The sequence below is a fragment of the Mixophyes fleayi genome, chromosome 3 (genome assembly GCF_038048845.1).
Source record: "Mixophyes fleayi isolate aMixFle1 chromosome 3, aMixFle1.hap1, whole genome shotgun sequence".
Classification (NCBI taxonomy): domain Eukaryota; kingdom Metazoa; phylum Chordata; class Amphibia; order Anura; family Limnodynastidae; genus Mixophyes; species Mixophyes fleayi.
Genome location: NC_134404.1, coordinates 189,798,274 through 189,811,927, shown reverse-complemented (window position 1 = coordinate 189,811,927; position 13,654 = coordinate 189,798,274). Strand labels below are relative to the sequence as shown.

Genomic DNA, 13,654 nt, shown 5'->3' with positions numbered 1-13,654 from the left:
CTCTGGAAGTTTGTTTGGAAACCTGGGAAAGTCATTACATCACTTTTTAGTCTTCCTCTATAAAGGGATTGAACGGCCTAGGTCTCCTCTACACATGAACCCTTATTTGTAATAATGTTCTGATGCCAGCTATCGTTGGCTCTCTATGACAAGTGATCTCACAATGCTGACATTTTAACAAAATATCAAAAAGGGAGCAGCTAAAAGATGTAGGTTGTTCTTTTCTGATGTAGACAGGAGTTCATCTATACATAAAGGATTTGTTGGCAAACTACATAATAAGAAATGCAGGCATTAGATCAAAATTTGTTTCATACTTCTACACATACAAAACTGTATAGGATGGAGCAAAACTGTAGTCAGGTCAGATATATTTACCAAAGATTCACTTGTTACCATTTGGATATGTTTGTTCACTTTTGTTTGTTTTGTTACTGTTTTTCATCTAGCATTTAACATTTTTATTTTTTTGTTAACAAAATAAACTTATGAGAACGGTCATATTTTGCTTTGTTTTTAACTACAGCTCAGATAGGAAAGAATCCAGGTCTGCAAGCAATATGGGAAGATGAGAAACAGCGTCGTAGAGAGAAGAAGCAATCTTCTCAGATCAGTCCACCAGATTCACAAGGTAAATAAACAAAAAGATCCATTAAAGTATAAACACAGTCTATATGTGCTGATCAAATACATTTACTAGGTTCAATAATTGACACCAATAGCATTTTTAGATTTAAGGAAACCTTGGTCTTCTGAACTTAAAATAGTCTCTCATCAGAGTTTAAGCCGTGATTCTTGTGTTATTTGAAGACCTGGGGGTAAATGTTTGAAGGTCCGAATTCTGCAAGTCGCCGGAAATCGGCGACTTTGCAGGGGAAATTGAAACCGCTGATGCCTTGTAAAGGCAAACTTGCCTTTACATTCTCCACGCCCTTACAGGGCTCGACTTACACGGGAATGCCCACGACATGACTCTCCAAGAGCAAGGGGACGGAAGTCTAAGATACGCTCAGATGTAAATACGCCTGCGATTTGGTACGCACTTGTGGTACGGCAATGCATATTTTTGCATGCCACAAATGGGCTTTCCTCCACTCTACCTGTAGTCAGAACAGCATACAGCTTGTTTTCCCTTAATTTCTGCTATGAAACATGGTGACATTACATTTTTATCTTTTAATGTTTCTAAATATTTCATTGATATAAAGTCTTTTATCTGTTCAGAAACCTTGTTTTGTGTTGAATCTTTTTACATGCTTTATTGTCTATAGATCGTGGATTTATAGCTGTGACAGAAAGTGAAAAAATCTTTCAGAAGAGACTAAAAGAAATCCTGAAACAAAATGACTTCTCTGTGTAAGTATGATCCATGTGCAAGACATGTGAAGTAAATGAAAACATAGTTCTCAGAACCTTGTCAAAATTGGTTTCCGTTTTAAATAAACTCTCCTTTTGTTCTCACATCGAAATCATAGTCGCCTCCAAAAGAGGAGGTGTACAGTCATGGCCAAAAGTTTTGAGAATGACACAAGTATTGGATTTCACAAAGTTTGCTGCGGCAGTGTTTTTAGACCTTTTTTGTCAGATGTTGCTATGGTATACTGAAGTAAAATTGCAAGCATTTCATAAGTGTCAAAGGCTTTTATTGTCAATTACGTTAAGTTTATGCAAAGAGTCAATATTTGCAGTGTTGACCCTTCTTTTGAAGACCTCTGCAATTCACCCTGGCATGCTATCAATCAACTTCTGAGCCACATACTGACTGATGGCCGCCCGTTCATGCCTTGGAGTTTGTCAGAATTTGTGGGGGTTTGTTTGTGCACCCGCCTCTTGAGGATTGACCACAAGTTCTCAATGGGATTAAGGTCTGGGGAGTTACCTGGCCATGGATCCAAAATTTTGAGGTTTTAATCCAGTGCCACTTAGTTATCACTTTTGCCTTATGGCAAGGTGCTCCATCATACTGGAAAAGGCATTGTTCGTCACCAAACTGTTCTTGGATGGTTGGGAGAAGTTGCTCTTGGAGGATGTTTTGGTACCATTCTTTATTCATGGCTTAGGCAAAATTGTGAGTGAGCCCATTCCCTTGGCTGAGAAGCAGCCCCACTAATGAATGGTCTCATGATACTTTACTGTTGGCATGACACAGGACTGATGGTGGCGCTCACCTTTCCTTCTCTGGACAAGCGTTTTTCCAGATGCCCCAAACAATTTGAAAGGGGATTCATCAGAGAAAATGACTTTACCCCAATCTTCAGCAGTCCAATCTCTGTACCTTTTGCATAATATCAGTCTGTCCCTGATGTTTTTGCTGTAGAGAAGTGGCTTCTTTGCTGACCTTCTTGACACCAGGCCATCCTCCAAAAGTCTTCGTCTCACTGTGTGTGCAGATGCACTCACATCTGTCTGCTGCCATTCCTGAGCAAACTGCACTGTTGGTGCCTCGATCCCGCAGCTGAATCAACTTCGGTTCTGGCGCTTGCTGGACGTTCTTGGGCGCCCTAAAGCAGCCTTCACAACTATTGAATCGCTCTCTCCTTGAAGTTTTTGATGATTCGATAAATGGTTGATTTAGATGCAATCTTACTAGCAGCAATATCCTTGCCTGTGAAGCCCTTTTTGTGCAAAGCAATGATGACTGCACGTGTTTCCTTGCAGATAACCATGTGCAACAGAGGAAGAACAACGATTTCAAGCACCACCCTCCTTTTAAAGCTATCAGTCTGTTATTCTAACTCAATCAGCATGACAGAGTGATCTCCAGATTTGTCCTCATCAACACTCTCACCTGTGTTAACAAGAAAATCACTGACCTGATGTCTGTTGGACCGTTTATGGCATGACTGAAATGCAGTGGAAATGTTGTTTTTGGGATAAAGTTCATTGTCATGGCAAAGAGGGACTTTGAAATGAATTGCAATACATCTGATCACTCTTCATGACATTCTGGAGTATATGCAAATTGCCATCATAAAAACTGAGGCAGCAGACTTTGTGAAAAATAATATTTGTGTCATTCTCAAAACTTTTGGCCATGAGTGTATCTTCATATTTAAGGACTACAGGTTAAACTCTGTACAAATCACTTTGCAACTTTTACACTCCAACATCAGATCCCTGGTGACAGCAGCATGATTCTGTCAACAAATATTCAGACTTGTTCTCATTTGAAGTAATTACTAAAAAATTATTGAACACAAAGCACCTATCTTGCATCAGATAAGCACCATATTTTCTACATCGGATTCTACTTACTTTGATCCAAATACCTTGTTTGTGATGTGAATCTGAAGCACAGTAACTTTACAAGTCGAACCACCGTTGATTGATTGTGGGCATTATATATATTGTGTGTGTGTGTATGTATGTTAGTATTTTCAACTTTCATAGGAAATAGCTTTTTTTTTTTACAATTAGTATATTTTCTAGATATTTTATCCTATCTTGGTTGCCTATTATTTCACTCTGTTCTCATACAGGACCCTATCGCACTCTCTGGACTACAGCAATATGTCAGATGATTTCTCTGCAGAGCTGACATTACATTCACAGCTAAACTCCCCGGAGGACATTCATTGTACACCGTCTAATTTGGTGGAGGTGCACAGAGACCAGCAAGAAAGTAAGGACACATCTCTCAATTTTTTTTTTCTTTTCTTTTGTCCTTTTGCTATGCAGAATGAGCAGACTATATAGTGCACTGCTCAACATGATATAGCATATATAGCAAATGCAGTTGTTAAGCTGAAAGCAATACAATTACTTGGGTTTAGTTTTGTACTCCTATAATCTATGTATCGTGCATTATACACACCAATTACTCACATTATGGCGGAAATTCTTCTTTTGCCCCAATGTGCCAAGATCTTCAAGCCTGCCCCAGTTGTAGTATTTAAATGTTTTTAATACAAGAGATACATCAATTTGTTTGTCCTAAGATGTACTTTGGTTTTCTGGTATAAGCAGAATAATGCCAGTTGTTTTATAAGTAAGAGCACATGGTGTAGATGGTATTAACATGCAGTCCACCAGCTATAGACCAGTAATTTGATTCGCTGGCCTGTAGTTCATTTCACCACAGCCTCTGCAATTCATTTCCCACTCTCCCCCTCTTAGGTAATTCATTACCCGATCCCCCCCCCTCCCCTCTCTCTCAGGTAATTCATTACTATCTCTCTGCCTCTCCCTCTCTCTCTCTCTCTCCTATTGCACTGAATTCTGCCACATATTAAGCTGTGATTATCTCAGCTTTACATGATTACTCTGCAGAGTATAAGGTGGGTTTTTACATTTTTTTTCAAACTTTTAAGAGGAAGCAGAAAACCTGTAGAAGCTTCTTACACAAAGATATAATCAGTAGAGAATGTAAAACGGGAATTTGCTTGGCAAAATGCAAAAGAACCCAGTAGATACATGTGTAGTATTTAGCATAACACTATGTATGAAAAGTGAGCTAAAGACAGCTTTTATACATACTTTTGAAGGCATGCTAGTTGGCAAATGCCTGTTATTTCCAGCAAGAACATCTGTGCATAAAGTAGGAATTTTAGTGTTTCCTTTTATCTAATTTCCGCATGTGTTAAGTACAATGTATTTGGCCACGAATGCCAATTTTTAGATTTTCGTTCCAAGCAGTTTATACATCTGTAGTAATTAGTAGAAAGCGCTCTGTGACCTGGTGGTGTGGAATCTCTACCTTCATCTTGGCAAAAAAAAAGTATTTAATTTAACAGAAAGCTTACCTCCAAACTGTCTTCATTATCAGACCTCGAAAGGGGTCTGGCTAATTATCTGGTGGGTGGAGCTTATTCAGAACATGGGCATGGTTAATCAGGAAGGGTGTGAGTTTGGGCTTGCTGGCATTGATCGGGGCTTATTATAGCCTGATTTTTCCTAGATTAATGTTGGAAGTGCAATTAAGATTTCTATTTGCTCATATTGGGGTACCATGGAGTATAGAGGTGCAAGAGCTGGGCCTTAAAGGGTTAGCACTAAACAAAATCTGAAGCTCATCCCCTCTATAGCCCCACACTGATGGTTAATAGCCAGTTTTTAACTGAGTGCCCAAGGAGTTGTGTGTTTGGGCTGCCTATGACAGCCACCATAGGATGTTTTTATCTCTTTTATTTCTAAGTTTAAAGCTACTACTGCAGCTTATATAAATTTCCATACAGGAGTGTCTCACTTGTTTTTGGAGGAGATGGTTCAGGCTCCGACAGGCACCTCTTTCATTTTTTGTGCTGTTTGGGGAGAATCTCCTTGCTCATTAGAGTTCAGGGAGGATGTTTTTAGTGGCCCCCCAGGTTCCACACAAGCTTCTTGGGGATGAAGTAATCGGCCAGGATCTTGAGATGGGTAGAACGTGGGAATGGTCACTTTATAAGAAAGTATTCTGGCAGATCCTGGAAAAGTGTGGTCTACCGAAGGTCAACATGATGTCCTCTCTGCTCAATCACAAAGTGGACTGGTTCTTTTCGAGCACCGTAGTTCTGCAGGCGTTCTTGTTGGTCCCCGTGACAATTCCATGGAACTATCGGCTAATATATTCTTTACTTCATTAGCCATGTTTCCACTGGTATTAATGAAGGCAAAAAGAGAACGTACACTAGGGATCTTGGTCGCTCCAAATTGGCCAAAATGGTCATGGCCTATCAATGTTCAAAGGATCTATCAATGTTCAAAGGATGGCAGCAGGTCTGTCGTTGAGACTTCCACTAAGGACTGATCATTTTAGTCAAAGCTTCTTCACTAACACTTAGTTCTTCTGGCTTTAACAGTGTGGCTGTTGAATCCACTGAGAGCAAAAAATCTTTTGGAAGAGGTTATCCAGACTATGCTTAGGGCCAAGAAACAAACATCTGCGAAGAGCTACCATAGAGTTTGGAAAGTGTACATTGCTTGGTGTGAAAGAAAGGGCTTCCATACTTCAGCCTTCAGGTTACCAATTCTTTTGTTTTTCCTACAGAACGGTCTCAACCATGGCCTGAGACTTAGTTCACTTAAGGTCCAGGTTTCAGCATTTTCTTCTTTCAGAAGAAATTGGCTCTGATTCCAAAGGTTCAGATATACTTGCAAGGATTACCCCATGTACACCCACTATATGTCCCACCAACTGCGCCTTGGGATCTGAATTTGGTCTTATCGGCTCTAATGTTCTTGCCATTTCAACCTTTGGGATGGTCAATCTTAAGTTTACTACATGGAAGACAGTATTCATATTGCCATATTCTCTGTGAGGAGAATTTCTGAGTTGAGTTCTTTATCCTGCAGGTCACACTAGTATTTTGTGATGACAAAGCTGTCCTACGTACAAAACCATCATTTCAGCCCAACATGGTGTCGGGAATCCACCTTAACCAGTATACTGTTATCCCTTCTCTGAAGTCTTGATCTGATGGTGATTTGGACTCACTTGCTATTTGTGATCAGATCATCGAAGATCTATTGGAGTAAAACTTCAAGTTTGCAGAGAACGGATTGTCTTCTTATCCCTTATGATGCTCAGAGGAGAGTTTGGCCAGCAACATAATAGACTATTGCCTGTATTCTATCTAAGCATTTTTTGCTTACAAACTGGTCACCACTTCACCTCCTGACCAAACATTCCCTAGCCCCCTCCCCCTCTCAACACTCTACCCTCAGGCAGTGCCCCCCCCCCTCCCCCATTTGTTCTCGGTTATCTTTTTTATTGACATATTCTATAATGTAATAGTGTTTTGTTTTATAGCTCATTCTTTCATGTGCTATGTTTATTTCTTAATCAAATAAGATAATTGTATATCCTCACCCCACCACCCTCTTCCCTTCTGTACCCCCATCCCCACTCCCTTACAGTTTCTCGCAAAAAAAATTAGTAAAATATGTTTAAAAAAACCAAAAAGAATGCACAGACTATTGCAAGGTGTATTAGAGCGGTTATTCATCAGGCCTACATCTGCTCTGCAAAGCAGGTCATCGAAAATATTACCTGCCACCCCTCAGGCCAGCTTCGAATGTTCCCATGATGAGCAGTGTCTCCCAATAGTATAAAAGAGAAAAGAGGAATTTTGTACTTGCATTAAATCCATTTCTCTTCCTTTTTGAGGAACACACTGGTCCTGCACTTATGCTTATTGGTTTGGTATTCCGGATGTTCTGTTATGGAGTGTGTTGGCTCCTTGTTTTCTCTATCTTTGTTTGCCCTATCTTTTGTAAGTTATATACTGATATGAACCATTGATGTGGGGCTATGGAAGAGAGGAGCTTTCAGACTATGTGTAGTGTTGACCCCTTAGTGCCCAGTTACTACACCAGCCTCTCTACACCATGGTGAGCAGTGTCCCCCAAAAGGAATCAGAGAATGGATTGAATTGTAAAAATCCTATTTTCTATGCTCTATTTTAATGTAGTTATTTTAATCTCCTCCTTTTACTGCTTAATGATGGTGACAACTGTAAGCAAACAATAGGAAAAATAAACTGCATATTTGATATCTAGATACTATTTTTAAAATTTACATTTGAATCAAATATTTTAAATCGTGGTGACCACAAATGTACTGCTTATCATTGATCAAAGTGTACCCATTGCCTATACAGAGAAGAGAAAGCCATTTGTGGGCTGCACCAATGCTCACAAGGTTGGAGCCTATCAATTCACTTGGAACCAGTGACAGCACTTAAACAATTTGTGCTTCCATAACTCTGTCAGGCATTCTTAGTGCATTGATAGCCTGCATTCTCCTTAATGTTTGCTCAAACAAAAGTAGGTTAACAATTGTAGCCGGCATATTAGTTGCCTTGATAAATGACAGCCTACTTGCTTAGACTTACCAGCACTAAATTGTGAAAAAAAAAAAAATGCCTCTCATACATGGGATTGCTATTGGTAGACAAGAATATTCCTACAAGTATGATATTTTGTAAAATATTTTTGTATAAGCCCTTATAATGTGTGGGCATATCACAAATAAAGTCTTTGTTATTTATAACATTGTTTCTCTCATCAGAATCTGAGGGGTGTGAAGAAGATGGTGTTACCGACGCTGTGATTGATGAAGAAGCCATTTTAAACATCATGGAAACTAGTCAATGCTTCCAGCCCATGTCTCAGAGGTTGAGTCAGTCTCCAGTTTTCTGTAAGTTATTTTATAACCGATCGATAATAATTTCCTAGGGGTTTAGTTTTTTGCACATATTTTGACCTTTTTTCTTGTTATGCTTCAGGAACAAAAAAGATGACGGAGGCTGATTCTAATAAACTGCTTGCTGTTCTGATGTGATTGGCAGCTGTATAGCTGACCATCCTTTTACTTCTAATACTCATCGCCAATTATTTAAACTTGGTCTAGTTAAAGGGCTGAAAAGAAATCTCAGTATTATATACTGTATACATGCAAGCAGGAAAAGCAATAAACTTTGTATTATTATTATCTTTTATTTAAAAGGCACCACAAGGTTTCCGCAGCACACAATACATCAAAATTTACATAAGTACACACAGAGAAGAACAATGGTTATAGATAACCAGAATAATAAATGCATGAATGAAATTAACAGAACAAACTGCATGGCATAGAAAAACAATACTGCACAAGTTAAAACATGGCTAGAGAGTGAGAAATAGATATTGGGACATAGAAGCAAAGGGGAAGAATAGGCTGAGTGGGGTTCACTATGGTGCAGAGGTCTACAAGATTCTGAGGCCTTCATGGTGCATGGGCCTAGTATGTGCAAAGTCCTGGAGAATCCAGATGGTGACAGTGTCTCTTTGTTCAGAATGGGGCAGGGGCCATGATGGTGTCTGGGCTGAGTCAGTGTAGAAGTTCAGGGAAGTATGACCGTGGCAATGTTGTCAGTAGTGCTTTCAATAAGTGGTAAACAAAAGCAAGGCAACATTGTGGTATTGTAGAGCATTACAAAGACAATGGTAATGGAGCACAATAATAGTAGCGTTAAGAGTCAGAGTGGAGAATTGAAATAAGAGAAAACAAAGATAGAACTAACAAGTGTCCAGGACATTGAAATAAGACGTGAAGTGAATGGCTACAGCAGGGTGAAGCTTGTAATGTGTCAATCAGCAGAACAACAAACCAGTGATACAACCACCACTAGGGAGACCTATCTACAACGCATTTTACCAGTTGAAGTTAATAAGTGTAATAATTAAAGAGGGCAGGAAAGGGATGTGGGTACTGGAGGAGTAGTAGTAGGGTAAAGCTATAGGCTGGAGGGCTTCCCTTGCTTAAAGGGTCGCGATCTCCCTCTCCTTTTTTCAGTGTATACTGGTGTTTCCATAAATACGTGGAGATAGCTGTGTGCATTGTTTGAGGAGATGCGGGTTAGGGGTAATGGGATCCAAGTATGTCTAAGTTGGGGGTGGATGTACGGGGAGGGGTGTTGTTTGGATAGGGTAGGGAGGGGTAGGTTTGTTAGAGTTCAATGCAGTGTCAAGTGTGATATTTTTTCTCTATGCAAATACTTTCAGATGGTGAGATTGATTATTCTGGTATATGCTAATGCGGTTGACTGGTGGCTGGGTGTCTGCCTGGGCTGGAGGGGACTGATTTCTATGTGGAAATGTCTCATGTGTATTCCCTTGTGTTATGGCGACTGGGAAGATGAATAGGGGTCTATTAAAATCCTGACTTGGAATGTTCGTGGTCTAAATGATAAAATTAAACGGTCTTTGGTCATATCCCAATTAAAAAAGTATGAGGCGGATGTTATATGTCTAACTGAAACACATTTAGTGGGAGGTAAGGTGTTGGCCCTTAAAAAACCGTGGGTTGGATGGGCGTATCATGCTACTCATACAGGTCATTCTAGAGGGGTATCTCTCCTTGTACGTAAAAAAGTAAACTCTATTTTGGAAATGGTGGAGTCGGACCCATTGGGTAGGTATGTTTTTGTAAGGGGCATTTTTGACTCCAAGCGTATAAAATTACCGTCAGTCTATGTTCCCCCCCCCCCCCCCTTATAGTGGTGAGGTTTTAAAAAAGTGTAGTGATTTTATCTCTCTCTCCCCGGATACTCCTGTGATTTGCTGTGGGGATTTCAATAATGTGTTGGATTCTAATGTTGATATGTGGAGGGAGGTGGGGGATACTACACATGCTAAAAAATCGAAATTCGCTGATCTGTTGGAAGAGATGGGCTTGGTGGATGTGTGGCGTCTGAAACATCCGGGGGAGGTCTGTTTCTCCTGCTATTTCACTTCATATAATGCTTTCTCCCGAATTGATTTAGGACTTGTATCAAAGGAGTTATTGCCGGCTGTTTCGGATGCTGCATATTTACCAAGGGGGATTTCAGATCATTCTCCGTTGGTATTAACAGTTAAATTTAATGTTTCTAGAGGTCAAGCATTTTGGAGGCTTAACCCCTTTTGGTTGACATTATTGCAGGATGGAAATACCTCAGAATCCCAATGGGAAGAGTATTTTGCTACCAATGTGGACACAGCAGCCCCACCTCTTGTCTGGGATTCATTCAAGGCTTTTTTAAGAGGCTCCTTAATTAGAAGTATTAATTGTTTCAAAAGAGAGTCTAGGTTGAGAGGTGATAAATTGGAAAAAGAGGTTGTGCGGTTAGAGGAGGTGTATCTCTCCTCTCGTGTGGCTTCAGATAGGATGGCTTGGCTAGCGGTACAGAGAGAATGGTCGGATTATTTGTTAGATAAATCAAGGCGTAAGCTGTTATTTGCTAAACATACTCAATACTTTGAAGCGGATAAATGTGGTAGGTTTCTAGCGTATCTAGCGAGGTCAGAAAGAGCGGCGGCTGTAGTGGCGGGAATTACAGATACTTTGGGTGTTGTGCATACCTTGACCGAAGAGATCAGTGATATTTTCTATGTATATTTTAAAGATGCTTATGCGTCAAGAGCGGAGTACTCAGACTTTGATTTAGACGTATCTGGCGGCTGTTTCCTTGCCCGAACTAAGCACAGACAGCAGAGAAAGTTTGGACCTGTCGATCACTGATGAGGAGATTGTAGCTGCGATATCCTCATTTCCTAATGGCAAGGCTCCGGGCATAGATGGGATACCCATAGAGTTGTATAAGAAGCATATGGGGTTCTTTGTACCTCGCTTGAAAGACATGTTTACAAACTTTAGAGAGCATGGGTGTGTAGCTCCGTTTATGTCTGAAGCCCTTATAGTTCTTATCCCTAAATTGGGAAAGGATCCCTTGTTTCCAGAATCATACAGGCCTATATCGTTATTGACAACGGATATTAAGATTTTGGCAAAAATTTTGGCGACACGTTTGAACAGGGTGATTAGTGAGATTGTGCATCCCGATCAAACTGGTTTTATGCCGGAAAAATCTACGGCTATAAATCTGCGTAGGCTTTATTGGCATCTGCAGTTGCCCCACCCTGCGGAGGAGGAGGCGGTGGTGGTGTCGTTAGATGCTGCTAGGGCCTTTGACTCTGTGGAGTGGAGGTACCTGTGGGTGGTGCTGTTGAAATTCGGGTTTGGACCGTTTTTTATTCAATGGGTTTGACTGCTGTACTCCTGCCCTACAGCTAGAGTCTGTGTAAATGGCTTTGTGTCCCATCAGTTTGTTATGGGCAGAAGTACCAGACAGGGGTGCCCTTTGTCCCCCACTCTGTTTGCCCTGGCCATAGAGCCGTTGGCATGTATGGTTAGAATGCAGTCAGATATTACTGGATTGAGGATGGGCTGCAGGACGGACAAGATTGCCCTTTATGCAGATGATATGCTGCTTTTTTTGTCATATCCTGATAAATCGTTGCCAATCTTACTCTGTGTGGTCTCGGTGTTCGGTAGGTACATGGGGCTTTTGATTAACTGGGATAAATCCAGTGTAACCCTGATTAAGGGTGCTTGCCCTACGGGTCAAGTTTTGCAGACTCCTCTTAAGTGGACCCCAGTATTTAAATATCTTGGTATCTGGATTTCTAGTGATATGGGTCAATATATTCAGCGTAATGTCCAGCCTCAGATTGATTATCTTAAGAGCCGGATTGGGGTGTGGAAGCAGCTGCCATTGACGGTCACAGGTAGAATTAATCTGGTCAAAATGATAATTCAACCAAAGTTTTTGTATGTTTTGTAGCAGTCGCCGGTCTATATCCCCCATAGTACATTCCGTTACATTGAACGTCTCATGGCTTCTTTGGTGTGGGCAGGCAAGAGAGCAAAAGTTAAGCTTACTACTTTATATCGTTCTCGAGGGTCAGGGGGCTTGGCTTTGCCGAATTTACGGCTTTACTATTTTGCTTCCCAGTTAACACATATTGAGGTATGGTTTAGGACGAAGCTGGGTCTAGACTTGCATGATTTTTTGGTCTCTGAGACAGGATCTAGTCATACACGTGTGCAGTTTCTTCTAGCTGGAAGAAAAGTTGGGAGGGACCCCCCTTTATTAATACAGGCCATGAAGATTTGGAGATTATCATCCCAGATTGGAGGTGGATTGGATCTGAATCCGTGCACTCCACTATGGGATAATTTGGATTTTGGAGAACTGATTAAGATGGAGGGAGCTGGAGCTTGGCGAAACTACAATATAACACATATTGGACAACTGTATGAAAATGGTATATTATATTCATTTGAACAACTTCAGAGATTACATGAACTACCTAGGGGTTACTTTTATAGATATTTGCAGTTAAGACATGCTCTGGCCTCGCAGTTTCGGGGAGCTACCCCGAGCTTTAGTGCAGATTCCTTAAGGGTGCAACTGTCAAGGTTGGGCCAAAGGCGACAAATTTCATTTTTGTATTCAATATTGGTGGAAGGATCTGGCGAAGGGGGCTTGCCGGAGCTGCGATGCAGGTGGGAGGGGGATCTGGGGCGTCTTAGTGATCAGGCATGGGATATAGTGATATGTAGCCCAAAGGAGGTAACTGCATCAGCTAGATTTCGCCAAGTTCAGTTTTTTCTGTTACACAGAGCATATCTCACCCCTCTTCGGCTTTCTAGGTTCAGTGGTGGTCAGAAGGTGTTCTGTCCCAATTGTAGGAGTGAGAAAGGAGACTTTTGGCATATGCTCTGGGAATGTCCATTGGTTTCATCCTTCTGGGGAGAGGTGGAGGATTGTATTAAAAAATTGGAGGTGGGAGTGGTGGCCTTGACTCCAAAACTCTGTATGTTCGGTTTAGGCTTGGGAAAAAAAACCCATAGACTTATTAGACTGCTTATCAACACGTTACTTATGTTGGCAAAGGTGATGATAGCTAGGAAATGGATGGCACCTGAAAGTCCGACTTTGTATCGTTAACAAGGTCAATCCAGCTACTCAGTCGGCCATGAAAGGTTCATGTACACCAGCAGGAACCTAGTGGATAAGTATGAAAGAGTATGGTACAGATGGAGAATATCCCCATATGTCACGGAGGGGTTGAGGGAGGTGGAGTTCTCCTGATGTAATGCTCGGGGCAGACATCCAGCCACCTATTACTGAGTTATTGAGGTCAACGATTATATTCGGTATTTACTATTATTTCATTGCATCATGAAATTGTGGAAGATGTGCATACCTTGGCTTGAATGTCTGAATGTCAATGGTTTTTTCTTTTGTGATCCTATTGTGTATGAATACTTTACAATATCTGTAACACTGTGTGGGTTATAGTTGGGGATTAAGCCCAATGTTATGGTTTTTTTTGTTGTTAAAGAAAAGAAAATTGCAATAAAATT

General features: G+C 40.8%; 1 protein-coding gene across 2 annotated transcripts in view; it reads left to right on the top strand.

Moving 5' to 3' along the window:
- The window catches only part of REV3L (REV3 like, DNA directed polymerase zeta catalytic subunit), a 153,383-nt gene that overhangs the window by 79,148 nt on the left and 60,581 nt on the right, over positions 1-13,654 (top strand). For both annotated transcript variants that reach the window (XM_075202931.1, XM_075202929.1), the window contains 4 exons: positions 527-631; positions 1,272-1,356; positions 3,480-3,622; positions 7,988-8,116. In XM_075202931.1, the coding sequence (XP_075059032.1) occupies positions 527-631; positions 1,272-1,356; positions 3,480-3,622; positions 7,988-8,116 (462 nt within the window). The remainder of the gene's footprint in view (positions 1-526; positions 632-1,271; positions 1,357-3,479; positions 3,623-7,987; positions 8,117-13,654) is intronic.